Consider the following 25,777-nt stretch of genomic DNA (forward strand, 5'->3'; position numbering starts at 1 on the left):
TTAAGTAATAATTTTCAAATTCAAACAATAAATTTGTAAAAAAGTGCATAACATATTAAATAATATAACAGCAGTCTATAAGTCTACTGGCAGTTTATGCTCTTCGCGCGCATCTAATTTGAAATAATCATGTTTGGTTGGATCCCCTGCCATAACAAAAGGTTCTAAAATGGCCATCAGAATCTGACTAAACTTGTGGATCCTTCTTACATTATTTTGTTCTAATTAAACATACTACCCTCTATAAGGTACAATCACTGTCAGGTTGTTTTCATTAGGGCTGCATGTTTTTCTACTTTATTCATTGGTACTTGATCATATTTACGACATTAACTGCCATTTATGATTCATGACCAATAATCTTGAATGAAAATATTTTGACAATCTATTTTCTTGCACGCACATTATTTAAATTTCGTTTGGTATTATTCAAGGACCTAGTCACACCCAAAATTTGTGTGTATGTAAATATTGTGTTTACAACTGTTTATATTGTGTTTTATTCCCGATATTAAGAATTCAATATTAATACATAAACAAACAATGCAGGGCCTACAGGACGCAGCAGTTTATGAACATCAACAATGAATGGAAACGCTGGAAAACCTGAAGGAGGTACACCCTCTCGTAAAAGGTATGTAATGCAACATAGGCGGGGAAGCAGGAAAAATTTGTTTATGTTTAAAAATCATTTCATTTTATTCGCAGGAAATCCTCAGAAACATCTAAGAGCAACGACGAGAAGTACTTTAAGTACATTGATTGCGCTGAGGAGATATTAAATGCAGATATTATACCATCACCTTTGAACGATGAGCCTATTATTCTGGAGCAGGAAGTTGTTACAGACCTGGAGTAAGTTGAAAAAATCAACTCATGATGAATAAAATCATCAATGAATATTGAATATCTCATTAGGGACTCCTCGGATCAAACAATTGTCATACACATGGACATAAGTGAGCCTTTGACAACTCTAAGATCCCTTTTAGAGACCAAACTTGGTGGGATTGACCTCTCAGGCTATAAATTTTGGCTGCAGGACTCGCAGATGGTAAGATTACCATTTAAATTAATACATTTAAAATTTCATGACCGTTAATTTCATTTCACAGCTGGACGCAAACAAAACTCTCCAAGACCAGTGTGTTTCTGAGGGTGGTGTGGTTCAGATCAACGTTGAATTGCTCCACGACTCAGTTCAGGGAACTAAGATTAATATTATGGACGTTTTGAGACCAGGAGATGATTTCTTGGAACAACAGGAATCTCAAAGTAGATAATTAAATCTTTTTGCCTTGTTAAATTAACTCATCTCATAATCATAAAAGAGTCGGACGATTATGAACCACAAGCCACTACCAGTGAGAACCAAACAACTAGCTCAAACTCTGAAAATAATCCGGTCAAATGGTGCATTGATGCAACTTTCAAGAGCACACAAGAGCGGATGAATATTCCTAGTGGTAAGTACCTGTTACATACCAAAAACAACCTGTGAGTGTTTAAATTCAAGGTGGCTAATTATGGTTTTAAAAATGGGCCCAATTGTTTAGTGCAATTCAATCAAATTTTTTATTTCAACCAGAAAATATTATGTTCGATGGTAATGGCTATTTTAGAGGTCTCGGACTCGAGATTTAAGGCGGCAGCTGGCGTGACTGACTTACAATTAGCTGAATATTTTGCCCTGCGGCTGGCCATTTTAACTGTCAGCTAGCCAGGGTTGCAAAAACCCGCATTTAAAAAAAAATTGCAGTACAGTGATAAGTTTAGTAGGGCTATTTTCAATTTGAACCAGTTTCTTGGAGGAAATGTTTGCACCTTGGTTTTAATTTTTTTTTTAATTTCTTTATTTGCATTACACAGCGGTACAAAAATTGAAGCTCCTCCATTTCTGCCCGCGCATTTACAAATGAGTATCATGCAAATAAAATTTCAATAACAATAAATAATAAATAGAAGAAACATTTCGTTATGTTTGTGTCGCCAGCGAGTGTGCATGTTTTGCTACACAGGTGCCCTGTAATCGAGAAATTCATCACAAGCATAAAATTTGTTAGCATTAACAAAAATCTTTTAACTGCTTCTCGAATTCGTCTAACTGCGACACACTCCGAATCTGCGCTGGAAGTTTATTATACAAATTTAATTCAACATGTCAATCTTTGGATTTTGAGAAGGCGCCGCTCTGCTGACACCTGTTTTCTTATCATTAGACCTTGACTTGTAAAATTGTCAGAAAGAAATTTTTGGAAAAATTGAAGCAGCAATTTAAAAGATAAAATCTGTGTACAGTAGAGAAAATTTTGACCCCTCCGACCGCATATTTTAGATTTTTTCAGGAGAAATATATATGATGAATTCATATTTCTTAAATTTCTTGCGCAAGAAATTGGTAAAATCGGAATGGTAAAAACCAGTAATGAAAAACTGTGTTGTAAGCAAATGCAACCCCGCAGCTGGCGCAATTGACAATATTTTAAACAATGTGTAGTTTGATAAAGCTTAACGCCCAGAAGGGCAGGAAGACATTTTTTCTCCTGCACTTTTTAATTTTTGACCTGTTTTCAATGGCGGCTAGCATGTGACCCAAAATTTGCCAGTTGGCGCAGCGCAGCGCGACTAGCTGAGACATCAATCTACTACACATAAAAAAATATATATGCTCGTGTTAAGAAAATTGCCCTAAATTACAGCGTAATCTGAAAATGATAATAGTTTTTAAAATGTAGTGTTTTTAGAAAAGCGAGTTTTTTAATAATGGCTGGACACCAAATACTTCTCTAAATATCATTTCTTTTCATCTGAGTTTAGCCTCCTTCATAAATCTTTTTTAAAAATATGTTTTTGTCTTGAGAGGGCCTGAGAAAAGTAACAACTGTTAATCGATTTAAATTTCTAAGTGAGGTCAATTTATTTCAGATCCCGAGCAGTGGAGTGTGGAGCACGTTCAAATCTGGCTTCAATGGGCCGTCCGGCACTTTAATTTAATGAAGATCCAACTTTCAAATTGGTCCATAACAGGGAAAGAACTATTTTCCATGAAGAGGGAACAGTTTAAGGAGAAGGTGCCGATCGACCCCAATGACACGTTTTGGACACATCTTGAGCTCCTGAGGAGATGCAAATTCGTTGGTATAATTAGTGCTCTGTTTATATTTTCTATTGCTTCATTAATGAAATTTAAATTCAGCCGTGCTGGACCCAAGCAACCAGTCTGCTAGCAATAAAATCAGCACGAGATTGACAAAACCCAAATACAAATCACAGAGGGTCATTATGTCAAAATCTGTTGAGGCTTTTGGCTCGGTTCGATCAGGTAACTTGAAAATCACTTGATAGAATCATAATAAGTAAAGATGCGGTGCTTTCAGGCAATAATGGTCAAATTCAACTTTGGCAATTTTTGCTGGAGCTCTTAACAGAGAAGCAACACACAGATGTGATCCAGTGGGTTGGCATGGAAGGTGAATTTAAACTCAACGATCCAGAAGTTGTAGCCAAGCTTTGGGGAGTGAGAAAAAACAAGCCAACAATGAATTACGAAAAGCTGAGTCGAGCACTGAGGTACTATTATGACGGTGAAATGATAGCTAAGGTAATGCTTCTACATTCTCAACTTTGCAAGGATTAAAATTAATTTTATTTCTAGGTCCACGGAAAGCGATTTGTTTACAAATTTGTCTGCGACCTTAAAGCTCTTTTAGGCTACAGTGCTGCTGAACTAAGCAGATTAGTTGACGAGTGCAGCGGGTCACAAGCAATGCCTGAAGTTGAAGAGCATACTTTGTCTCGACACAGGCCATTGTGAGGAACCCCTGAGTATGTAAACATTGTAAAAAAACTCATAAAAAGCCATTTACGCAAGGGACTGAGTAGTATGATATTTTAGAAAATGATTATTTTTGTGGATATTTCATCAATAAAACGTGCTAGAGTTTAAATGAAATAAAATGTATTTTAAGTTATTGGAGCAAATAATAATTAACTGAAAATTAAGCTGTTTTGCCACATATTTTGAAAAATTACTAACGTTATTGATTTGTGCGCTTACTTGTTAAGAAGTTTTAATGAAGGGTTAATTTAATTTGATGTGTATTTAATACAGGGCAACAGTTCAAAAATTAGTTGAATTTTGTTGAATGCATTAAGCAGTTGATTCTACAATTTATGTGTATCAATATCAAAAAAAGAACTTCTTGCTACAGTAAAATTCAAACTTTTCAAATTTAATCCAAAATATATTGCTCAACAGTGTATTATGACACGTTTTGTGGAAACTGTTTTGAAATAAGTTTTTCAAGTAAGGAGACAGCCCTCACAGTTTGAAATTAACTTGGCAACCACTTTTTTAAAAGCTTGCAGTGCTTCTTAGGTCAGTTTTTGTCTTAACTAAATCATAAGGGATTGGCAACAAGTATTTTGCAGTATCATTCCTCTCATTATCGAAATTAATTTATGAACTGATGAATCAGCGTGGCAATCGCGCCTTTTTTCAAACATCTTGCGCTGACGGATGCACTTTCCAGACCTCTCTCAATTCGGCGTTTCTAGAACAACGTCGTCATTGCGGACGTGGACCAATAGCGGCAGTCCAGCTGTGCATGACACGAACCAATGACGAAGGCGCTCGTGGCCACACAGCCAATCGGCATGCGACACGCTGGGATGCGAGGTTCATAAACCCGGTCTTTGAAGTGTTTCAGTCGTGTCTCTAATCGAAGAAGAAACAGTGACGGTGTCGTGAATAGTCGATTTCTGAAACGGATTGCGTCGCAAGTACGACAATTACTAGTGAGTATTCAACTTCTTTTCAGTCTGAGTTGCCTATAATTTGTGAAAATCCAACTCAATTGATTTGTTCACCTCATTCTGAGGCATTTTCGGCTGAAATACTTGAGATTTTTGTCTCGCGGTGTAGCTTCATATGGTTACTCAAATTAAAGGGACACGTTGTCCTTGCGGAGGAATGTGTGGAATTTTAAGCTCTTTTTATAACTGATTCGGGCCCTAGAGTGTGTAAAAATTGAATATCAAGCAATTTTGTGCACTTCTTTCTGCTTGACCGCACCGCATCGCTTAAAAAGGTGATACCGTTAACTCGATCAAGGTGCGGTGCGTTGTCCACGTAGATACGGTAGATACAATACGTGCTCGGGATGCTATTATTCCTTGAGAAGGCAAAAGTGCCTCGTTGGCAGAACATTGTGAATTTTTTAAAATTTGTGGTGCAATCTGGGTTAAAATAAGCTCATTATTGCATCATCTATTCTTACATACCGAGAGAGTTATTATTCAACTTATGTAATAGAAAAATAATGGCTCAGACAAATAAATTATTTATGTTTTTGAATCAGTGAACAATTGAACTGATTTTCTTGCATTTCTGTTACAGGTAACTTTCATCAGCAAGCGTTGATAGCTAGTCCAAAATGAGACTGCACTTCTTGTTCGGTGCAATCTGCCTTATGGCAGCTGTCACCTTCGCTTCGAAGGATGACAAGAATAAAGACATTGGAACTGTTATTGGTATTGACTTGGGAACAACGTATTCTTGGTGAGTAAAAATATTTGCGCAGCACCACCTGTTTATTTATTAATAATTATTCTCTTTGCAGTGTCGGTGTTTATAAGAATGGCCGCGTTGAAATCATTGCCAACGACCAGGGTAACCGCATCACTCCCAGCTACGTGGCCTTTACCGCCGATGGCGAACGCCTTATCGGTGATGCCGCCAAGAACCAGCTGACTACTAACCCTGAGAACACCATTTTCGACGCTAAGCGTATGATTGGGCGAGAGTTCACCGACTCTGCCGTTCAGTCAGACATGAAGCATTTCCCCTTCAAGGTTATTGAGAAGAACAGCAAGCCCCATATGGAGGTCGAGACTTCTCAGGGCACCAAGGTCTTTGCCCCTGAGGAGGTTTCCGCTATGGTCCTTGTCAAAATGAAGGAGACTGCTGAAGCTTACTTGGGAAAGAAGGTAATTCATTTTATTTGGTCAATGACTTAGTTTTTATTTTTGATAGAAATCAATAATTTAAATCATTACCAAATCTAACTGTTATTTTCCGCTTTGCCAGGTTACTCATGCTGTGGTCACTGTGCCTGCCTACTTCAACGACGCCCAGCGTCAGGCCACCAAGGATGCTGGTACCATTGCTGGTCTCCAGGTGATGAGAATCATCAACGAGCCCACCGCCGCTGCCATTGCTTACGGTCTGGACAAGAAGGAAGGCGAGAAGAACGTTTTGGTCTTCGATTTGGGCGGCGGCACCTTCGACGTGTCCCTGCTGACCATCGACAACGGCGTGTTTGAGGTGGTTGCCACCAACGGTGACACTCACTTGGGAGGCGAAGATTTCGATCAGCGAGTCATGGACCACTTCATTAAGCTGTACAAGAAGAAGAAGGGCAAGGACATCCGCAAGGACAACCGCGCCGTGCAGAAGCTGAGACGTGAAGTCGAGAAGGCAAAGAGAGGTCTGTCCTCCGCCCACCAGGTCAAGATCGAAATCGAAAGCTTCTTTGAGGGAGATGACTTCTCCGAGACCCTGACCAGAGCCAAGTTCGAGGAACTGAACATGGACCTCTTCCGCTCCACCCTGAAGCCCGTGCAGAAGGTGCTCGAGGACGCCGACATGAACAAGAAGGACATCGACGAGATCGTGTTGGTCGGTGGCTCCACTCGTATCCCCAAGATCCAGCAGCTGGTGAAGGAATTCTTCAACGGCAAAGAGCCTAGCCGAGGCATCAACCCCGACGAGGCTGTCGCCTACGGTGCCGCTGTGCAGGCTGGAGTTCTCTCCGGAGAGCAGGACACTGACGCCATCGTCCTGTTGGACGTCAACCCTCTGACCATGGGCATTGAAACCGTCGGCGGAGTGATGACCAAGCTGATCCCCAGGAACACCGTCATCCCCACCAAGAAGTCTCAAATCTTCTCCACCGCCTCTGACAACCAGCACACCGTCACCATCCAGGTGTTCGAAGGAGAGCGTCCCATGACCAAGGACAACCACTTGCTTGGAAAGTTCGATCTGACCGGAATCCCTCCTGCGCCCCGCGGAGTGCCTCAGATCGAGGTCACCTTTGAAATCGACGCCAACGGCATCCTGCAGGTTTCCGCCGAGGACAAGGGCACCGGCAACAGGGAAAAGATCGTCATCACCAACGACCAGAACCGACTGACCCCTGACGACATCGACAGAATGATCAAGGACGCTGAGAAGTTCGCCGATGAGGATAAGAAGCTGAAGGAGCGTGTCGAGGCCAGAAACGAACTTGAGTCTTACGCCTACTCGCTGAAGAACCAGCTCGGAGACAAGGACAAGTTGGGCGCCAAAGTCAGCGACAGTGACAAGACCAAGATGGAAGAGGCCATCGACGAGAAGATCAAGTGGTTGGAAGAAAACCAGGACGTCGACTCTGAGGACTACAAGAAGCAGAAGAAGGAGTTGGAAGATGTCGTGCAGCCGATCATTGCCAAGCTTTACCAGGGTCAGGGCGGTGCTCCTCCTCCACCATCCGGAGGGGACGACGATGACCTTAAAGACGAGCTGTAGACTGATCTCTCCTTACTCCTACACTGAAATTCCGTTTTTTTTTCTATTTTGATCTGAGAGTCGCTGAAATTTGACCGCTCATTCATCAGTATGTAGTTGGCCATTGGGAGTTGGTTTTTACATTAAACGCTGATTCACGAGGGCGCCACTTTTGCGTTTGTTAATTTATTATTATATTTCATCCAGCACAAAGATTCCCCACATTATCAAATGTCAAACCTTTCACTCGCCGTTGTTGAAACGCGACTGCTTTGTGCTAGGTGAATGAATTTGGCCGGCAGAAATTTGTGTTACGGGTGCGTGTCTTTACTAGCTACAGAATGAGAGTGTGAATCAATAATTCCAAAAGAAGACAACTTTTCTGTGGTAACTATTGTTTTGTGGAAATTTATGCACTTTGATTACATGTACGTGAAATTCTAATGGGTGATTGCGAGAGTATTTGCAAGAGGTGTGCAATGTTATTAAATATAAAATTTTTACAATTAAACTGCTGTTTTTATTCAATTGATTTAACCCAATTGAGAATCGAAATTTTTAAGCTGGACTGTGTCCTGCACTCGCAGCATAGGATAGAGACATCAACGGCATACAATTTCTCAGAAAGCTGATCAAATATGAAATTTTTGGCGAAAAACATTTTTCCTGTAAAATCCATTGCAATAGTTGATCGCAAAAAATACAAAGTCCAAAATAAAGCTTCAACTTATTGTTAGAACAAATTAAAACTCTACCATGAGAACTGTTATATATCTCTGCATTTTATTTTTCCTGGGTATTTCCAGTCAGTAGAAATTTAAAGTGAATAAATCCCCTACTTTTCCAAAAAATCGTTAATCATTCGATTCGTCTTGCGGAGTAGATAGATTCCTAATATGCCTAATTTTCTTTAAATCCGACCAATTTTTAAGAAATTATGGCATCATTTTAGAAATTTCATAGAATTTTAGCTAACAATAAAATTGTCATGATTATCTTTTATTTTATCAAACTGTAGCGAAAAAACGCTAATTGTAATTATTGTTCTTCGTATTAATAGGTGGTGCGTTCCCTTTTGTAAGTCAATTCAATTGTTTTAGCCGTGAAGATCAATTATCAATTAATTGCGCAAAGCGCCTTTTATAGCCCATTGCGGATATATTTTTGAAAGGAGATACTTTTGGGGAGGTGTGTTTACACTCATTGGATCCCAAAAATGTGCGGTGTCTGCGTGCCTGGATTCTACAAAATCCTGTGAGGTTGGTCGCTCTGACTTGTGCCAAGGACCGGGGACGGGGACAATCACAAAAAGGGGCGCGGTCTAAACAGGATTAGATCTCACTGTCACTTTAACTATTTAGTCTCACGTCAGTCTCACTCTTGGGCACATAAACAAAGGACGTAAACAAGAGGACAAAAATAATAATAATAATTTATTTTTAATACCGTACAGTCAAATTATTATCCTTGTTTTCCTTGCTAACGACGGCCAGGTAGAATTACATACATATATTTTCACTTTATTGTTATCTTATCATAATAACAGAGAAAATTAACCCTCTCTGCAGCGATGGATGCGGACAATCCAGCTGGCGACGAAGCCAAAGCCAAAATGACTCGGGACGAGTATTTTGCGGCACTAGAGAAGTGGTTGCAGGACGCATACATGTGGCAATGCATGAATGCGTGGTTTCCTTACATGCTGATGAACCAGCAGCAGCAGAGGGTTGCCCCGTCTGCCCCCACAACAGCTGGAGCCGTGCCCTTCCCCTGGCCCACCGGCTTTCAAGGCCTGCTGAACGTCAACAACACACCGCAGGGCAACGTCACAAATCAGCAGACCCTGCCTGGTAATTTTATAGAGCTAACATTTTATTTGTCAGATGGATTATAATTTAATTTTTCTCTTCAGGTATTGAATGCCAGATCCCTCCTCTGTGGAAGAGGTTTGCTGCTGAATTTCTGGACTTCTTGATCTTGTTTTCCCTCAAAATGGTTGTTACCCTGGTCGCTGTTGATTTGTTTGAGTTGATGTAAGTTCCGGTGGTAATTCCCTCGGAAATTGAAAGGTCATAGTTTAGTCTGTCCCTAGAGACATAGAGCAGTACGACTTCATGAGACTTCTGGACACTCAAAACAAAATGGACTACAACACGGCGTTAAAAATGACCACTGAAATCCTAGTCCTCGAGACCATACACAGGATTGTGGTCTGTATGTATGAGGTAAGTTTAAATTCAGGCAAAATAAATCCAAAAATTATAAAACCCTAATAATTATTGCTCTATAGGGCTTTTGGTTGGCACAAGGAGGCGTTGGTGTTGGCCGAATTGGAGGAGCGACTCCGGGGAAAAACATAATGGGTCTCTGTGTGGTCAACTGCTCCTCTGTCACAACTGGTACCATTTAAATGAGCATTGTTTTTATCTGCAAGCTGCTAACGAGAGTGCATCAGTTCCAGGCCGCACGACTGTTTTTGTCAACCCTGCTACAAGACTGAACCTGGGGATAGCCGTCGCCCGTTCGATAATTAAGAACTTTGTTCTGGCATTTTTCTTCCCCATCTGCTTCACTTCCCTAGTATTTCAACACAACCGGGCTATCCATGACACGCTGTGCAAAACCATTGTTGTGGAGGATCCAGCACCAAGACGCCGCATCTTCTAAAATCTTCTGTTGGTAATTAATTCCTATCGCCTATTAGTTCTTGTGATATCCTTAAGTTTAAATAAAATGAATTAACTTGACTTGCAATTTAATTTTTAATAACCAAATAACTGAAATTGTCATCTACATAAACATGTTGTCAAAGTTGTTGCCACCAGGCATCGGCAGGTGGTCAGGGTCAGGCCCAGCCCTTCTGCCAGGCATTCCTGGCATGATTGGATCAAACCTGGCGCCTGGCGGAACAGCTCCTCTGAAACAAAAATTCACACTTATCAGTAATGCTGTAAATTTTAACATTTAAGACATTTAAGACTTTTTCGGTGAAATTTCTCAGGTAGGAATTTCTGGTCAACTATTTGGACCCATTATACGCTTTCAGGGTGCCCAGGAAATGCCCTGATGTGCCCACAATCTCATTCCCGGGGTCAAATTGCACATATTCTGAAAGCTCTTGACTTGGCTGTTCCAAATTGTGCAGATCTTGCTGATCGAACCAATGTAGAGTCAGGTGTCGTTCAGGTGGCTACAAGAGCTACCCTGACATCAGGGTTCGATTTATCACCTATTCTGATAGTCTTTCTTGACCTCAGGAGTTATCCAAAGCTTGTTATAAGGGTAAAAATCGGCTGATCATAAAATTTTGACAATCTTAATTTTCACTAGAGTTAAAAATACACATTTTTAAACCTTCAACCCTCCGTATCTCCAAAAACTGCAGGTTTTTCTGTACAAAAACTTCTACAAATTTACTTCTTGCAAAATTTTGTCCCATACTTTTAAAAAAAATCGAAGGGGCCTCTCAAGAATATGATAAATAGGCTGAATAATTAATCGGATTGAAAATTTAAAAAAAATGCAAATAAATAGAAGCTATTGACTGATCAATAAAGTATCATTAATTGGTGCAAACGATTACCTTGAAAATTGGATTAAAGTAAATGAATCATTAATGCTCACGCTTTGAATAGAATTTTAGGAAAAAAATAATTTGCCAACTGTGTAAATTTCCCGGTCCTTCCAACCATACCTTGGCAGTCCTGGAAAATTCCTGTCTGGCATGATAAGTCCCCTTCGTAGTGGCTCCATTAGCATTCCTCCGCCAGGTCCCATCGGAGCGAGTGGATTCAGGTCTCGCTCGCCAACCCTAAATGGATCAACCAGATTTGGGCTTGGAATTCTACAAAAGAAATGCGAAAGTATTTAGATTTAAAACTAGCTCTTTGTGATTAATATTACCCTCTTGGGAAAATGATGGGGTCAGTTCCGACAGGTACAAAGCGACTTGAACTGGATGGGATGGGAGCAGTCTGACTCTCTACGTCGCGCTGCCCTTCGCTTTTGGCAGGCTTCACCATTTCAGACCTAAGAATGTGAGGTTTGGTCATCAATGACAATTTTTTACATTATTTAAGCTTTTGTTGGTAATACCAAATTTGGTTGAAGAGGTCTTTCTCACTTGGAATCATAGTGGCCAAGGGCCCTTCGAGCTTCTTCACGAGGGAAATGGGAACCACAATAGAGTGGGTCTTCTGCGATTTCAAATTCTAAACAATAAAATGTTAAGCGACAACAACAAATATGTCAACTTTTTAGCTTACGAGCAAATTGATTGAAAGGACATCTTCAATCATGTGGGCACTGAGATGGTATTTGGTGCTGCTGCAAGTGTACAAAATCTTATAGTCCTTTGAATCGCTGTTCCAGCCGGTTGGAAGAATCTCTGATGTTTGAGTAGCAACATACTGTAATTTTAAAATCATATAAAAATGTACATTTTATATTCGTTGATCTAGATTTTTCTTATCAAGTTGAATTTTATAGGAGTTATGCGTCTCCTGTGAAAAAGGTTTGACAAGGAGTTTTTTACTGACCTGGGCGTCTTCTTCCTGGATGCATTGAAAATCGTTTTTGATGAGAATCAAGTGCACCATCAGGATGATCACATCTTGCTCACTTTTCACGTTCCCTTTCTCAATGTGGTACAGAAGTTCCCAGCAAGACCCAAGCGAAACCATTTTTGACATAGGTTGCACGTCAGGATCCAGCTTCTTGACGATTTTTTCCATGAATGTGTTGTCTAAATATGCAGAAAAAATAATTATAATTCAGTTAGGTACAAATCGGTTATCACGCAAATACTTTATGAAAACGCAAGAAATCAACAGACTTTTAGAATAATATAAAAAACAATCAATTTACTTATTAACTAACATAATGTTAGTGAACGTAGCGAATTCTATAGTTAATGCATAATAATATTACAAAAATAACTCGTTTTTCAGAATTATGTGATGTATTTTACCCAAAAGTTATCACAGGCAGAACTGACAATGAGATATAATTACGTTTTCTCGCTTTTGCTTTGGCTTTTTTGTATGTATTTGTTTATGGACTTCTCTGAAAAAGTGCTTGTGTGTTGTGACAAGTCAGCTGTCCGCGGGCACGGTAAAGCGCATGCGCAATCGGGGGGAATCGTATTATCCTGTAACCTGCGGGAACCGGGAACTTGATTTTGTTTATTTGCGATGGAGCACTTTTCCGACATGGTAAAATTGGTAAAATTAAAGTACATTATCTCAGAATGTGTTAAAATGGGATTTAACATAAGAAATTTCGGGTTCAAGATCAAATTGTGAAGCCAGTTTTTATTCAGGAAAGGCTATACACGAATTAAATGATTTCAACAAAAACGTAACAACACTAAACGAATCCGAAACGTAGAGAAATCCCAATAATTTTATTACATAATATTCAATTATTTTAAGAGTTTTCTTGAATGTATCTAACTTGGACTTTTTAACTTTCCTGTTTTGCGTCATCAGCAGCAAACAACGCAAGAAGGGGAAGCACTGAGTCACCGACGGCGGTCGCGCGGATAGCTGCTGCTGCGCGATCTCACGCCTCAGCCTCACTCATAGTCTATCTCACTGTCAGGTCAGGATATTCTTATATCGTCGTCGGCAGAAGGCAGAAGCATTCACAACTAATTGTAAGACCTATCAGCGAAGGATTTGCTTGCGCATTTTGTGTTGCTTGGGAACCAATCGGAACGATGTAAGTATGAAAATTTGCGTTTAAATATAATTATTGTAATAATCGTAATAATTATGTTATGTACACGTACAGCACACGCACTAACTACGATTATTTTGTTTTATTTGCACATAATTATATATCAGAAACTCAGATTTTTAAGTGTTTGTGATCGTCTAATTCGCTTCAAGATAAATCAAAAAGGTGGGAGGCGGGCACATGAATAATTATTATAATGTTATGTAAATAATGGTCTGATCTGGGTCTAATTTATCGGTTATCCGCAAGCTTTGTATAAAATTTGCCATGAAAAATCATGGTAAAGTACCAGCTTTTACATGCTTGAGTGTAATGCCAGAATTAGATACTTGGACTTTTTCTGGTACTTCCCCTGTTCGATCTAGAGCAAGAGCGTCTATCGGGCTGGGAAATTTTAAGATACCCAGGAATAATGAGGAATATCTGCGTCCCAAGCAGAAGTTCCAGGCGAATTCGACCTCCAAATTTTTGGAGGTCGAATGGACGTTTGGTGTTGAAATTTTTATGTGGTAACGGACTGAGAAATTTCAGTTGTGAAATGTGAAGCTCGGGATCGGGGGTGATCTCTATATTTTTTCGTCACCTCAAAAATCCCCATAAATCGAATTCAATGAACGAAACGTGGACTGTGTTAATCATCTTGAATGCGTTAAATTTTCACTGTCCATCCTAGTTTTCAATCCGGAATAAAAAAATTTCGCAGGGCGAAGGTCAAGGCACCTCTTGCAAGATTTTTTTTTCACACATTCAAAATTAAGGGATGATAGCCCTCTTAGAATTTTTACGGGGTTCAGGGCTGTAATGTAGCCCTTAAAATTCTGCACAAGCACACTTACGTGTCATAAATAATGCAATCGCGATATTTTTGCTGCAATCCGACTTTGAAGTTTAAAAATCGGCTCAATCGCGCATGGCCTTTGAGCTTTGAGCAGCAATAATTCACCTCTGAAGTATATTTTCGCATTTTTGATTACACATAGCCAAGATTGCCGAATGACGAAGTTTTAAGATTATATCTCAACGCAGTCAAGAGTTATAGACAGACCACATTTAATCATTTACTGAAATTAATTGAATAACGAATAAAGAGGGACCGTTAATATTCCTTGGCTTCAAACCTGGAATTTCATCTTCTCGATTAACAATAGTGCTTTATTAAGCAAATTTAAGTGTCACGTAAAAATTTCACCGCTGAAAAACCCGTCCATTGTGCAATCGACCTTAAAAAAATGTTTTGCCGTCTGCTCTAATATTTTTTTGTTAGGTTCGGGAATATATAGCGCATTTTAATTTTCAATCTTATTTTTCTCTCGCTTTTCTGATTATTATATTTTCTTTTTTGTATATTTTACTTAAAACTATCCAACTTAAATTGTAAAACATGATTTCTATTGGTCATAAAACCCTTGACTTAAATGTGATTCCATGAAAAAAAATATATATTTGAAAAACAAAACGTTCTCAGTGTGTCTTTCTCTGTTTCAGACCTTATTTATCCGATCTCTTAATTGGTGACAAGGAAAAAATGTCGTTGCATATTACAAACCCACACAACGTAGACTTTAACGAGTCTGCAGTAAAAGATGTTGACTTCAATGCGACTGCTGTGTCATGGTACACCTCGAGAGACGCTGTGAGAGGCGAAATAGGATTCTGCGGACAGGATGAGTCAGCTATCAAGTACTTGCACATGCCTGCATCGACAAGAGTGAATTTCAACTTGAATAGAACCCATCCAGGAGACAAACTGCAAATTGAAAAATATGCCGACAACAAAGATATCAGTGACCTGTTATCTTGGGTGCAAGAAATTGGATTTGAGGAGGACAGGTGCTTATTGAAATGGGCAAAATTATGGTTCTTACTCTTACATCAAATTCTATTCATCGTTTCAGCTTTACAAAGGCAGACTTTGTGTGCTCTCGCCATGATTTACTGGACCTGTTGTTGATGCCTTTCTCTGATCAAAGGTGATACATATATTGACACTTCTGTTCTTTAGCATTTGGAGATGTTAACTTTCAATACAGCAGGAGAGCCTATAACAGTTTGCCAATTGTCTGCTTAAATTTTCTGCATGGCTCGCGCGCTGCTATCTTTTGTTATATAAGTGCTGCGGATACATATAAGCATCGCTTCTTTTTATAACACAACATATTAAATATCTTCTCAGATTCAACAAGAGCGTGAAACTGTACTTGACGAAAGTGAATGGGAAGATCTACATCCGCAGAATGGCTTCAAAACAAGACAAGGATCATATTGTGCACATGGACGACTTTTCAAAGCAGAGAACTACCCATGGATTAATTTTCCAGCATTATATGATTTCTGGTAAATTTCATGAGCAAATGGCATTAAATTCGTTAAATTAAAAAAAATATAATATTCATATATAGACTCGGCAAACAAGGCGCCTGTTCCTGATAAACCATTTGTCCGAGGGGACAAGACGATGTACGTCGTTTTCGAAAGCAGTGTGGGAAAGCACCAGCTGCTCTACGCATCCAAGGTCAAGGCCTTGGACAATCCTGAGGACTTGTTGAATTTGGACGGTGCCTCATTCACAGATGTCAGGACCAACATGGGCAATTCGTCTGCCGACATCAGATGGTGGGCTTTTTCATAAAAATAGGAAGTATGAAAGCACTAATCTACCTCACAATTTATGTTATAGGAGGAAATGGCTTGAGTTTTGGGGAAACTGCATGACTGGCAAATTGGACAAGATCGCGATTGGCTTTGTCGGAAAGGGGCGCGCCATTGGCACGGTCAAAAACCTGGAGGTCATTCAAGCAGACAAGTTGATCCCCAAATGCGAGGTATTTTACTCTCAGATAGTTTTAATTAAATTTGCAACTTTTAAACTGACAAAATTTTCAGACTGCATACAAAAAAGACCGATATAAAACCTCAGATGTCATGCCCAAGGGGGAATATTGTTTGGATGTGCTCGACAAAGTGTTGTCTTTCTTCAAGAGTGAATTGGAGGGCGCCAAGCCAGACGAAGTGTACGAGTTTGAGTACACTCCCGCTGATTCCGAGTTGGCAAACATCAAACTTCTTGGCAGTTCCAATTACGACTCCATTTTTGTAATCCCCAAATGGTACAAAGAGTGGCTGGACCGCCAGGCCTAGTTCTCGAGCGGCTTTGAGCAGAGAGATTTTATATAATATATATATATATATAGATGGTTTTTATGATTAAAATTTCATTTATCTGATCTGTTGTTTTGAAGTCAATTGTAACACAAGTTCAACTGAAATGTTTGTATGAACATGTAAAGGTTAGGATTTGACAGGCCATGGGAGTGGCAAAGAATGTCCTAGATGGATAAAATATTTTGCATTGTAAATGACTATGAAGCTTTGATAGCTTGATTTATATCTACTTAATTATAGTTTTCAAAACGTTTGATAGATAGTATTTTGTGAATATTTTATCAGAATGAAATTTTTATATATCGTTTTTTGTGAGTATATATGATGCTACTTGAACTGCAATTGGAGATATAATTTGCCACCAAAAATTGGTTTGAATATTTATAACCAAACTTGTCGCACGTTATTTTATTTTAATTAAAATCTCATCACGTTCCTCATCCATATGCGTGTATGTAGTGTTAAAAGAGTTGAAAATTAAATCCAAATATCATTGCAAATATTTTTAAAAAATTTCTTTCAGAACCCGCAACATTTTCTAATTTTTGCAATATTAGATCAGTTAAAATTCAGTGATGCTGTATTATTGAAGCTTGAAGGCCTCAAAAATAGATTACGTTTTCGTCCTTATGACAGTACACAAATAATATTAAATTCAGCACAACATTTTTGATAGTGACATTGCAAGGAGAAAAGTCAATTTATTTATGTACTATTATTTTTGCAACCCTGTAAAACTAAAAAATAGACTACTTCAATATTAATTAACTCTTCAGATATTAAGGATTCAATGATATATAATTGAAATATTATTCATATTATTATAAAAAATATTGTTTCTTCTGTCACCACAATATTTTCGCGCTTTTTATCGTTCTCTGCTTTTACCTGCTGGCTGCTTCTGGATTGGTTGTGTGAAGTGGGCGGGGTAGGGTATACGTCAACAGAAAGGCCCGATCGCTGATCCCGTTGTGGGAGCCTTCTCTCTTGCACTGTTGTACTAATCTGCTGGCGAGTGGCGAAAATAAGTCGAACCCGTCCTTCTTTTGAAACGTGTCACTCTCGGCTCTCTGACTTAATCACTATGTCCTACCAGTGGGAGGTTGTTGGCGGAAAAAAGCCCAAAGCCAACGGACAGCAAAGCAACAAGCTGACCAAAAGCGAAAAGAAAAAATTCGTCGAGAATGCACCAAAGGCTGAAGACATCTGTAAGTAAACGACAGTCGATGAGGAGATTATGAATGTATATTTTTCGATTGTGTTCGCAGTGCCGTTAGTAGAAGTGCAGACCCTGTACACGAAATTGGACAAGAAGAAAAAGGCCGGACGAGACGGCTCGAACGAAAACAAGCAGAATGGCCAGTCAAACGGCAAAGCAGCTGTCAAAGCCGAGGTGGTCAGCAAACCGGCGGCGAGCAAAGCCAAGAAACAAACTCCATCTCCAGCCAAGACCGTCAAAGAACAGTCGCCCGAGCAGAAGGCCAGGGCCGCCCTGAAGAGCGTGGAAGTGGCCGACCTCAGTGCCTTGGTCCAATCTGGTAAGCAGCAATATGAAGAAGAGCCGTCGGTTTGGCTCCGCTTCCTGGCTTCCAGTTTGACCGCAAAACTGACCCCTGCGGTGTGGAACTATTTAAACATCGAAGACTTGAAGTCTTCAATTTTGGAGCTGTGCCCTGGAGAGCTGAAGAAGATGCTCGTGTCCACCGTCAAGGAGCTGAACCCTAAAATCCAACAGGCCTTTTACGAGAACTGTTTGAGTGCTATAGCAAACGACGCCAGCAAAGGTCTGTTGACAACATCTGATTTATTCACTGCGGATTTTGATCGTGACGGAATTTCCATGCAGACCTGAAGGTGGATGGTTGGCTGCTGCTGATTGAAACCTTGTCCCACGTCTCCCCCGAGTTGGCTGTGAACAACCTTTCTCGCTACGAGTCCATCATGGTTTCGTATCAAAATAGACCTGTGGTTGGCAAAACTTTGCTCTGGGCTCTTGGCCAGGCCGGACTCAGAAATTTGGCTGTCGGTGTACAGAGTAAGAAGTGCACTAATTAAAACATTGGCTGACTCCTGATTTTTTTAACTGCAGTTTGGCATTCCATTTTCCGGCCGAGGGCGGACACAAAAAATTACTCTAAAGTTGTTACTGGCCACTTCTGCTCTTTCGTCCAAGCGGCATCGACCAAGAGCAAGAATGTGGCAGACAATAATATTAATTTGGAGCAATACCGTTCTTTCATCTTGCTGCTTACTTCAAAACCCTTTGTTGATCATCCATCTCTAGAGACTACGTTTAAGTCCCTGCAGGTTTGGCTTTTTTTCATAAATATGAGGTAACAAAAAGTTAAAAATGAAATTTTGAAGGTTCTTGCTGTGAAGACAATCACTGTGACTGTTATCTTCGAGGAGCTGTTCAATCAGTATGAGGGAACCAATTTTTCTGATGGAGACAAGGCCATGAAGCAGGTAACCTTGATGACGAGTTTAATAATTAGAATCAAATTTAAATTTCTGCAATTCTAACAGATCATGGAGGGTTTAACATGGTGCCTTAAAAAAGACGTGAAAGAGTCTGAAATTGCGTGGAACTCTATTTTGAGCAATAAAAACTTCAAGAAAGCTCTGGAAACCACGTATCAACTGCTTAAGCATATCCGTAATTATTTAAGTTCTCTTCTTTTATCTTAAGGTGCATTCATCACACACATTCCACAGAGTCATCGTGGAATAAGAGCAACAAGGAAATGGAAAACTTTGCTGTTGACAACAGCTTCAGAGATGGCTTTGTGAATTTGCTCAAGAGTGTGGTGAAGAAGAGCGAATCTGTGCCAGGCACCAACAAAGTTCCGCCTGGACAGTGTGCCCATATCGCTCAGGTATTTTTTTTTTGTCCTTTGAAAAATGTGGCAACCCAAATTAGAGATTATTAAAAATATTTTTAGTAGACTGAGGATGTACATAATATATATTTTAAAAGTGAAAATATTTTTCTCAATTTTTGGCTCAAAATTTCTACATCTTACAAAGAAAACCCACGGTCTGACAAACGTGTCATAGTTTTGGAGTTTTGACCTGAACCAATGTTTTTCGAAATCGATTCAAAAAACAAATTTAGTTAAATCACTGAGTTTTGGTCCATAAATTCTATTTAAAGGGACAGATCGATTGATGGGCCATTTTTAAATTTCTGCAAAGCCACTTAATTTTGGCATTGATGTCACTTTGGACCAATTAAACGTTCTATAAACAATAATTTATACTTGAATTAAGAGCGGAAAAATTGTGCTTTAATTTTAAAACAAACTTATAAATTTTTGTCCCAAATTCTAAAAATTACTTCATGAAGTTTTTATTATTTTCAATCCGTTGGCAAGTCGCCAGCTTTTTACTGAGTCAAAATAAAAATATCGCAAACATTCGAGAGAGAAAACAAGAAGTTTTTACAATAATTAACGGCAAATTGCTGTGCAATTGCAAAATTGGGGAACACGTAGCCGTGTAAAACAATTAATTTTTTGTGTAAAATCTCCAAGTACTACTATATTGGCCAAAAGTAAGGGGGAATTTTTCCGGCTGTCTACTCACTACATCCTTTAAGTCTAGCTTTTACAAATAAAAAAATTAATTATTTTGCACGGATAAGTGCTTGCCAATTTTGCAATTACAAAAAAATTACAATTAATTGTAACAAAAATCATGTGTCCCAACTTCAAGTTGTAACCTAGTCAATATTTTACTTTTACCAAGTGACCGGCGTGTCTGTCACAATCAGGCTAACCTGGTTTAGTAGTAATACGAAAAAAATACTATCTCCTGCTTTAAATATTAGTGCTGCGCGATGCAGTAGTTTGGCGCCAAGTGTGATGTTGGCAACAGTGTGTTTAGCGTCTCGCTCATTTGAACTCTAGCTATTGATATTGATTTCTTGTGTATATTCTCTAGATTTTGAATTAAAAGTAAAACTTGGTGTCAGTTGTTGGATCGGAGTAAGCACATTTCGAAAAAGAAGAACTCCTTGCTGAAGGTAGCAGTAGCACTTTTGTCGCCGGTTTTTATGAGGTCGTGTCAGTTTACCACCTCCCGTACAATTAAAACCAAGATTTCCATTGCCTGAGGCCACAGTTAATTACTTTTACAGTTTGTTTATATCATTCCACGCTCGACAGCGACACGTCTTGTGACTGACTTGGTATTTTTAAGATTTAAAAATTTATTTCTAATAAGTTTTGATAGAAATAGATTTTAAATTGTGTTTCTGTTGGGGCGGCTAGACAGTGCTAACATTTGTATATATTCAACAGAATCTCATCAACCGTCTCAAGAAAATAGAGATTGAAAACTCGAAGAAAATGGGTGGATTTCCGTGGAAGACTGCTAACCTAATACTCATCATCGCAATTTCTTCAATTGTGGCCTACGATGTGAAGATCCATGATGGCTTTGAAAGTAAGCAGTTTTAAAGGTCAATATTCTTAATGATTAAAAATTAAATTAATGTTCATTGCAGAATCAAGCACAGGGATTTTCCTTCAAAATATTGGTGCCCTTCATTACGGACAAATAGCCCTGGACAAATCAAAAGAATACTACCAAATTGCTTACAAGTATAATATTCCTGTTTTTATCACGCATTTGCAAGTACTTAATTGTGGTTATCGTGGAACTCAGATGGAGTGAAAAGGAAATTCCTCCGATTTGGAACAAGTATGGTGCACCCACCTGGCAGGTTGTGCGAGAGCAGAGTGGGAAATTGTTCGACGCAACGAAAGCAACGGCCCTGAACATTGGCAACTGGGTGTCGGAAACTTGGCCAAAAGTATTATCATCTGTAAGTTTTGCAGCTTGAGAAACAAATCATCAATTAATTTGCACCACTTATGTAGGTTGAAGAGTATGCTCCCGGGCTCAGCGATAAAATTGTCGAATTCAGCAAACTGGGCTGGCAGTCCATTAAAGATTTTGGTGCAATCGGCTACGCCTACTCTCTGCACGCTGTTTCATGGGTCAACAAAACTGCTTTTGGGTAAATATTTGATCTGATTAGAAATTCAAGTGCTGTGATATATCGGTTATGGCCATATTTCTCTTTCAAAATTCACAAATAATGTGAAAAATTTACTTGTATGTTTTTCCCCACTTGATTTAAATCTGCTTCCTTCAAAAAAATTTGAAATATGAAATCAACTTTCGAAAAAATGCAAACTTATAATTTTTGAGTGTTGCAAATCGTAAATTAATCTACCCTGAAATTTTTGTGTCGGTGTTATATTTTGTTTTTGAGATATTTCCGGGCTAAATCGAGTTAAAAATATTCGGCTTCTGGTGATCAGAAATGCGTAAACTGCATACCATTTAACTCTTATTGACGCCCCCTGACGAGCCAAAAAGGTTACAGGGTGGTATCACCCACCCCTTTTCATCCCTCATCCACTCTAGCCAAATAAGACAAATTAATTTCTCTTTCTAGCGTTAATTGCACCGTAGCTATGGCCTTGAATTTATGTTATCATCCAACACACCCTCTTAATCAAGTTTCACGAGTGCAAATTTTGCTTTCAGTGGGCAATTCTCTGCTGAATACTTATCTGAGATGTCAATCGCGGCTTACAACGCCTCGCACGCGTTGGCAATGGACACATACCAGTGGATCTCGGAAATGGTCTTGCCCCTGAAATCCAGCGCGGTCCCACCGACCAAGAGCTCGTAATCTTCTACATTCCCGAATTTACATCATCTTCATACAAACTTTCGTTTTTCAAATTTTTCGATTTTTATTTAGATTTGAGATAGTGCAAATTTATCGAATTTGTTTAAACTGTAATTAAGACTGTCCCATCTAACATCTATTGCATGTTAACATTGAAGCACAATAACAGTAAAGCGTGTATGGAATGTGTACTTTTTATCAAGAGAAATGGATGGAGATTGTGGAAAAAATCACGAGTTTTAATCGTTCAAACATCCCGAGTATAGGTATTAGTTTGAGTACAGGGGATTTCTGCTGAAAGCGATGGTTTCGTGCCCAGCCTTGAGTTTGGGCAAATGCTGCACTGTTGAGAACCATCTTGACAAGTGGCAGAATTGCTCTTTTTCGTGCATGGTCGCTCTTGCCTGAAATTTTAAATATAAGAACAGCAATTAAAAAAATATAATATCAAACTTTTACCAAAACTGGGTAGACGGTGTAGTAAAGAACTGCATCAGCCACCGAGATCCTGTTCCCGACTAAGAAGTTCACTTTAGCAAGCCGCTCATTTAATTCCTGTGGATAGTAGTATTGTATAATTTCATTGATGGTTGCAGGGATGTTACCTTTAAAGCTGTACTCTGAGAGTCAGCAAAATTAACTGTGGTTATGCAAATTTCGAGCCACTGCCTCAGCTGTGCCAACTCTTCTGGGTTGCTTGGTACAAGCTGTGATGCATTTCCTTGACTTTTGATGATGCTCTCGAGTACAGAAGCAAATCCTTTCACCTCTTTGCTTTTTGTTTTGAGAATAACCTGCAAAATAATTTTAGATTAAATTACTGAAAATCAAATAATAATAGTACAATCACTAACCTCGCAAGTGGGAAGAAAGGAAATATCTCCAGGAGCATTTAAATTTAGAAATTTGCAGGTATTGGTGATTACATTAGCGTCGCACAGCACCATTTTACAGGAAAATCACGAATAAATAATAATAATAAATAAATGCCTTTTGTGAGAGATGTTTTGGTTTACTGCAGACTTGCAGAGTCCAATGAACTGTAATGTTTTGATATTTCCTCTTTTAGTTAACCTAAAATCAGACAGTATTTTGAGGATAAAAAAATTAATTTTCTGACGGTAAAAAAAACAATATTTTGCCTTTTAAATAAAATTAAATTTCTCCTACCACAAAGCTTTAGGATTTTGGATATTGGCCTATCTTAGCAGCCGGACCAGAGCCAAACAGTGTGAAAATAAACTCTGTCAGTTAGTCACGTTGGCACTATGTTTTCCACTGGCAGCCTGCAGATGTCTCTTGCGAGGACCGGAGGCGGGAGAACTTGAGAGTGAGCAGAGCAGGCAAGCGATTTGCCCGCTTCTTATTCCCAGGCGATTTGGAATGCATGCGCGAGTGTGCCATTCCTTTGGGGATAAGGGCTGGCAGAAGCGGTGGCTATGTCGGCGGCTCAGGCTCAGTTTGGCAGGAAAAGCGGAGGCACAGGCAGCAAACTCGACGCCCCACCTCGGCACCGGCGCACGTGCATTCGCCTCCCTGCCCCTGAAGCACTGGACACGGACGCAGTAGTTGCCCCTGCACACCTGATCGCCGCACCGGCCCCAGTTCCGGGGCTAATATACATTTTGTTAATGAGGGAGTAGCGCTCGAACCGTGATCGGAAGGAAAAAATGTCACGAAGAAAACAGGCCAAACCTCGATCCTTAAAAAGTAAGTAGTGTTGATTGCTCATTGTCAGTCATGCTGTTTTATTTTTAAGACAAATAGCAAAGAATTTCTAAAAAAAATTGATTTAATTGGAATTTTATTTAAAATGTTAGAAAAATGCTAGCAATTTCCCTTGTTACCATTTATTTTTTGAGAAAATCGGCTAATTAAGCGGCGAGAACTCTATCCTTACTGTTAAATCGTGATTTATTTCACAATTTATTAAGATTTTCCTCAAAATTCGCATACAAATGGACAGATCGCGATGAGAAGAATCGAAATCAAGCGAAATAAATCGAGAAATTTGTCAACATTTAAAATTAACTGATCCTCAGTCCTGATTTCATCTTTACACACTGTATAAATTAACTGTCATTAAATTTCACGAACTATAAACTCAATTAATTAATTGCTACAGTCAACATTACAAAATTTTCTTAATTGTTATGTTATTTCGAAACTATAAAAATCAAAAAATGCGTATTTGCTAGGCAGAGAGTAGCCGGGAGGCGCAAACATTGACAGATCGCAAAGGTTGCGGCGGCGACACGTCGCGAAAATGTGTCTCGTGGACCGCCGTGTATACATTTCCATTGTTTTTGCCGCGCGCGGTGCTGCGGGGGCGGGGGTGCGTGGTGCAGATATGAGGGGATTGCGGCGACGGGGGATATTTCTTGTATTGTTATTGCTCCCAAGTCGTCCATTCGACGGCGGCGGCAACTGCCCGCCCGTCGCTGCAAAACAACGTCGCCAGAAAAAGGAGCACTGCCGCCGCCGCCGCCGCCGGCGTCGATAGGCAAGCCGCGCGCTTGTTTGGTTTTCCGCGCGCCGCAGGTGAGCTATATGCCATCGAGCAATCTCCAGCAGCCCTCGCGCTCCTTTACTGCCCGGCCCTGCGTTGATCGTCGTTTGCGGTCCGCCAGTGTTATGGTCACCGCGATTTTCTTTTTCCTCTTTTTGCTACCCCTATGCGATGGGAAATCGCTCCCCTTCACTCCACCACCGCGTGAAATAGTATATTACGAGCGATTGATTTGATTTGAGCACTTGTGAAAATGAAAACCCATCCATCCACAAGAATTGAATATTTTTACAATAAAATTCTTTGCTTATAATTATTGTGGGACCATCAAATTCCATTTGAACCGTTATTAAAACCGTTTTAATCGGCTAAATAAACAAGGAAAATGCATAATTATTTCTTCGCTTCACGCTTGGATTCATTTTAACAGTTAAAATGGTTTTCAATAATGAGTGGATTGGTCACAGTTTGTTAAATCACCAGAACAAAATGTAAAAAGGGGTTGCCTTGTCATTTTTTTAAGAAATTTAGACAGACAATTTTCGTCAAAATCTTCCCTTTTAAATATTCGAGTCTCCAACGATTGCCACCATATTTTCAGTGAAGAATCAAAGCAGAAAAAGAAACTAACTGGTAGTACATTATATATTATGTGAATTTGAGCAATCTCTAATTAATGGCGCGGGAGGGTACAAATCATTGAGATTCTTAGCTCTCTCATTTTTAAATCATGAATTCCAGCCCGTTGGCTCGCATTCTCAGTCAGGAGTGTCAAAGCAACGACAGATATTTGAGCAATTCGAGGAACAGCAGAGATGGCAAAAGGTGTTAGTTCTGAGTGACTCGAAATTCTCAAATAGTTCCACGGACTTACTGGTTTATGCACCTTTCCAGCGGCTTGATGGACAAATGAAATTATTTTATTGGGACCCGGTGAGCTCATAGCCCGCGGGATGTGCTGAGCAGAGGTTCAAAATAAAATTAATTTCCAACTAGCCAGATAAAAATGCTGAAGGATGACTTTGAGAGGTTCAGCGCCTGCTAAATGCGGAAGTATGCAAACTGCTAAACAGCTGTACACTGCTGTAGGCATAAATTCGAAACAACAATA

At 39.5% G+C, this 25,777-nt stretch overlaps 8 protein-coding genes across 12 annotated transcripts in view; 6 read left to right on the forward strand and 2 right to left on the reverse strand.

Moving 5' to 3' along the window:
- Positions 1-147: 147 nt before the first annotated feature.
- Positions 148-3,957, forward strand: LOC135944762 (DNA-binding protein Ets97D-like). The gene is made up of 10 exons (XM_065491939.1): positions 148-248; positions 550-634; positions 709-855; positions 919-1,054; positions 1,116-1,275; positions 1,332-1,466; positions 2,926-3,138; positions 3,197-3,322; positions 3,378-3,601; positions 3,656-3,957. Exons 2-10 carry the CDS (start codon positions 585-587, stop codon positions 3,812-3,814), a joined length of 1,350 nt encoding a protein of 449 aa, XP_065348011.1. The 5' UTR covers positions 148-248; positions 550-584; the 3' UTR covers positions 3,815-3,957.
- A 684-nt stretch (positions 3,958-4,641) lies between these two features.
- On the forward strand, positions 4,642-7,877 carry Hsc70-3 (heat shock protein 70 cognate 3). Its single transcript, XM_065488383.1, has 4 exons — positions 4,642-4,797; positions 5,399-5,560; positions 5,622-5,988; positions 6,089-7,877. Exons 2-4 carry the CDS (start codon positions 5,436-5,438, stop codon positions 7,568-7,570), a joined length of 1,974 nt encoding a protein of 657 aa, XP_065344455.1. The 5' UTR covers positions 4,642-4,797; positions 5,399-5,435; the 3' UTR covers positions 7,571-7,877.
- Positions 7,878-8,885: 1,008 nt separating this feature from the next.
- Positions 8,886-10,296, forward strand: LOC135943346 (protein FAM8A1). 2 transcript variants are annotated; one of them, XM_065489825.1, is made up of 6 exons: positions 8,886-9,042; positions 9,118-9,399; positions 9,462-9,582; positions 9,642-9,774; positions 9,840-9,948; positions 10,005-10,296. In XM_065489825.1, exons 2-6 carry the CDS (start codon positions 9,120-9,122, stop codon positions 10,214-10,216), a joined length of 855 nt encoding a protein of 284 aa, XP_065345897.1. In that variant the 5' UTR covers positions 8,886-9,042; positions 9,118-9,119; the 3' UTR covers positions 10,217-10,296. The 2 variants fall into 2 exon arrangements, with proteins under 2 accessions (XP_065345897.1, XP_065345898.1); XM_065489826.1 differs by lacking the exon at positions 8,886-9,042 and having other exon boundaries at positions 9,096-9,399.
- PI31 (Proteasome inhibitor 31 kDa) lies at positions 10,293-12,655 on the reverse strand. Of its 2 annotated transcripts, none has more exons than XM_065489823.1 (7): positions 12,519-12,655; positions 12,088-12,293; positions 11,815-11,958; positions 11,645-11,760; positions 11,453-11,578; positions 11,244-11,393; positions 10,293-10,466 (listed from the first exon to the last, which is right to left on the reverse strand). In XM_065489823.1, exons 2-7 carry the CDS (start codon positions 12,280-12,282, stop codon positions 10,340-10,342), a joined length of 858 nt encoding a protein of 285 aa, XP_065345895.1. In that variant the 5' UTR covers positions 12,283-12,293; positions 12,519-12,655; the 3' UTR covers positions 10,293-10,339. The 2 variants fall into 2 exon arrangements, with proteins under 2 accessions (XP_065345895.1, XP_065345896.1); XM_065489824.1 differs by having other exon boundaries at positions 12,562-12,644.
- Positions 12,656-13,139: 484 nt separating this feature from the next.
- On the forward strand, positions 13,140-16,952 carry LOC135943557 (uncharacterized). Its single transcript, XM_065490150.1, has 7 exons — positions 13,140-13,270; positions 14,774-15,118; positions 15,184-15,258; positions 15,462-15,622; positions 15,688-15,901; positions 15,966-16,110; positions 16,172-16,952. The coding sequence occupies exons 2-7, from the start codon at positions 14,814-14,816 to the stop codon at positions 16,424-16,426; spliced, it is 1,155 nt and encodes a 384-aa protein (XP_065346222.1). The 5' UTR covers positions 13,140-13,270; positions 14,774-14,813; the 3' UTR covers positions 16,427-16,952.
- Positions 16,953-17,396: 444 nt separating this feature from the next.
- Positions 17,397-22,371, forward strand: Tmem214 (Transmembrane protein 214). Its single transcript, XM_065487612.1, has 12 exons — positions 17,397-17,658; positions 17,719-18,234; positions 18,297-18,485; positions 18,540-18,757; positions 18,815-18,916; positions 18,977-19,106; positions 19,166-19,326; positions 20,752-20,896; positions 20,958-21,054; positions 21,119-21,278; positions 21,334-21,473; positions 22,010-22,371. Exons 1-12 carry the CDS (start codon positions 17,535-17,537, stop codon positions 22,155-22,157), a joined length of 2,130 nt encoding a protein of 709 aa, XP_065343684.1. The 5' UTR covers positions 17,397-17,534; the 3' UTR covers positions 22,158-22,371.
- A 4-nt stretch (positions 22,372-22,375) lies between these two features.
- AIMP3 (aaRS-interacting multifunctional protein 3) lies at positions 22,376-23,403 on the reverse strand. Of its 2 annotated transcripts, XM_065487614.1 has the most exons (5): positions 23,328-23,403; positions 23,012-23,231; positions 22,763-22,951; positions 22,617-22,712; positions 22,376-22,561 (listed from the first exon to the last, which is right to left on the reverse strand). In XM_065487614.1, exons 2-5 carry the CDS (start codon positions 23,102-23,104, stop codon positions 22,427-22,429), a joined length of 513 nt encoding a protein of 170 aa, XP_065343686.1. In that variant the 5' UTR covers positions 23,105-23,231; positions 23,328-23,403; the 3' UTR covers positions 22,376-22,426. The 2 variants fall into 2 exon arrangements, with proteins under 2 accessions (XP_065343686.1, XP_065343685.1); XM_065487613.1 differs by lacking the exon at positions 23,328-23,403 and having other exon boundaries at positions 23,012-23,293.
- Positions 23,404-23,498: 95 nt separating this feature from the next.
- Positions 23,499-25,777, forward strand: part of L (Lobe) — a 103,314-nt gene continuing 101,035 nt past the window's right edge. For both annotated transcript variants that reach the window (XM_065487609.1, XM_065487610.1), the window contains exon 1: positions 23,499-23,867. In XM_065487609.1, coding sequence (XP_065343681.1) covers positions 23,828-23,867 — 40 coding nt within the window. In that variant the 5' untranslated portion in view covers positions 23,499-23,827. The remainder of the gene's footprint in view (positions 23,868-25,777) is intronic.

The sequence above is a fragment of the Cloeon dipterum genome, chromosome 4 (genome assembly GCF_949628265.1).
Source record: "Cloeon dipterum chromosome 4, ieCloDipt1.1, whole genome shotgun sequence".
Classification (NCBI taxonomy): domain Eukaryota; kingdom Metazoa; phylum Arthropoda; class Insecta; order Ephemeroptera; family Baetidae; genus Cloeon; species Cloeon dipterum.

Excerpts from the sequence above, each read along its gene's own strand:
- AIMP3 (XM_065487614.1), bottom strand. The coding sequence starts at position 23,104 with ATGGTGCTGTGCGACGCTAATGTAATCACCAATACCTGCAAATTTCTA. Across the intron at positions 22,952-23,011 it reads CCTTTCTTCCCACTTGCGAG|GTTATTCTCAAAACAAAAAG; the intron begins GTTAGTGATTGT and ends ATTATTTTGCAG. Across the intron at positions 22,562-22,616 it reads ACACCGTCTACCCAGTTTTG|GCAAGAGCGACCATGCACGA; the intron begins GTAAAAGTTTGA and ends TTAAAATTTCAG.
- LOC135944762 (XM_065491939.1), top strand. The coding sequence starts at position 585 with ATGAATGGAAACGCTGGAAAACCTGAAGGAGGTACACCCTCTCGTAAA. Across the intron at positions 856-918 it reads GAAGTTGTTACAGACCTGGA|GGACTCCTCGGATCAAACAA; the intron begins GTAAGTTGAAAA and ends ATATCTCATTAG. Across the intron at positions 1,276-1,331 it reads GGAACAACAGGAATCTCAAA|AGTCGGACGATTATGAACCA; the intron begins GTAGATAATTAA and ends TAATCATAAAAG.
- LOC135943557 (XM_065490150.1), top strand. The coding sequence starts at position 14,814 with ATGTCGTTGCATATTACAAACCCACACAACGTAGACTTTAACGAGTCT. Across the intron at positions 15,902-15,965 it reads TCGTCTGCCGACATCAGATG|GAGGAAATGGCTTGAGTTTT; the intron begins GTGGGCTTTTTC and ends TTTATGTTATAG. Across the intron at positions 16,111-16,171 it reads AGTTGATCCCCAAATGCGAG|ACTGCATACAAAAAAGACCG; the intron begins GTATTTTACTCT and ends CAAAATTTTCAG.
- PI31 (XM_065489823.1), bottom strand. The coding sequence starts at position 12,282 with ATGGAAAAAATCGTCAAGAAGCTGGATCCTGACGTGCAACCTATGTCA. Across the intron at positions 11,959-12,087 it reads TCCAGGAAGAAGACGCCCAG|TATGTTGCTACTCAAACATC; the intron begins GTCAGTAAAAAA and ends TTAAAATTACAG. Across the intron at positions 11,761-11,814 it reads TCCTTTCAATCAATTTGCTC|AATTTGAAATCGCAGAAGAC; the intron begins GTAAGCTAAAAA and ends TTTATTGTTTAG.
- Tmem214 (XM_065487612.1), top strand. The coding sequence starts at position 17,535 with ATGTCCTACCAGTGGGAGGTTGTTGGCGGAAAAAAGCCCAAAGCCAAC. Across the intron at positions 18,758-18,814 it reads CTACGTTTAAGTCCCTGCAG|GTTCTTGCTGTGAAGACAAT; the intron begins GTTTGGCTTTTT and ends GAAATTTTGAAG. Across the intron at positions 18,917-18,976 it reads GAGACAAGGCCATGAAGCAG|ATCATGGAGGGTTTAACATG; the intron begins GTAACCTTGATG and ends CAATTCTAACAG.
- Hsc70-3 (XM_065488383.1), top strand. The coding sequence starts at position 5,436 with ATGAGACTGCACTTCTTGTTCGGTGCAATCTGCCTTATGGCAGCTGTC. Across the intron at positions 5,561-5,621 it reads TTGGGAACAACGTATTCTTG|TGTCGGTGTTTATAAGAATG; the intron begins GTGAGTAAAAAT and ends TTCTCTTTGCAG. Across the intron at positions 5,989-6,088 it reads AAGCTTACTTGGGAAAGAAG|GTTACTCATGCTGTGGTCAC; the intron begins GTAATTCATTTT and ends CCGCTTTGCCAG.
- LOC135943346 (XM_065489825.1), top strand. The coding sequence starts at position 9,120 with ATGGATGCGGACAATCCAGCTGGCGACGAAGCCAAAGCCAAAATGACT. Across the intron at positions 9,583-9,641 it reads GTTGATTTGTTTGAGTTGAT|AGACATAGAGCAGTACGACT; the intron begins GTAAGTTCCGGT and ends GTCTGTCCCTAG. Across the intron at positions 9,949-10,004 it reads CTGCTCCTCTGTCACAACTG|TTCCAGGCCGCACGACTGTT; the intron begins GTACCATTTAAA and ends AGAGTGCATCAG.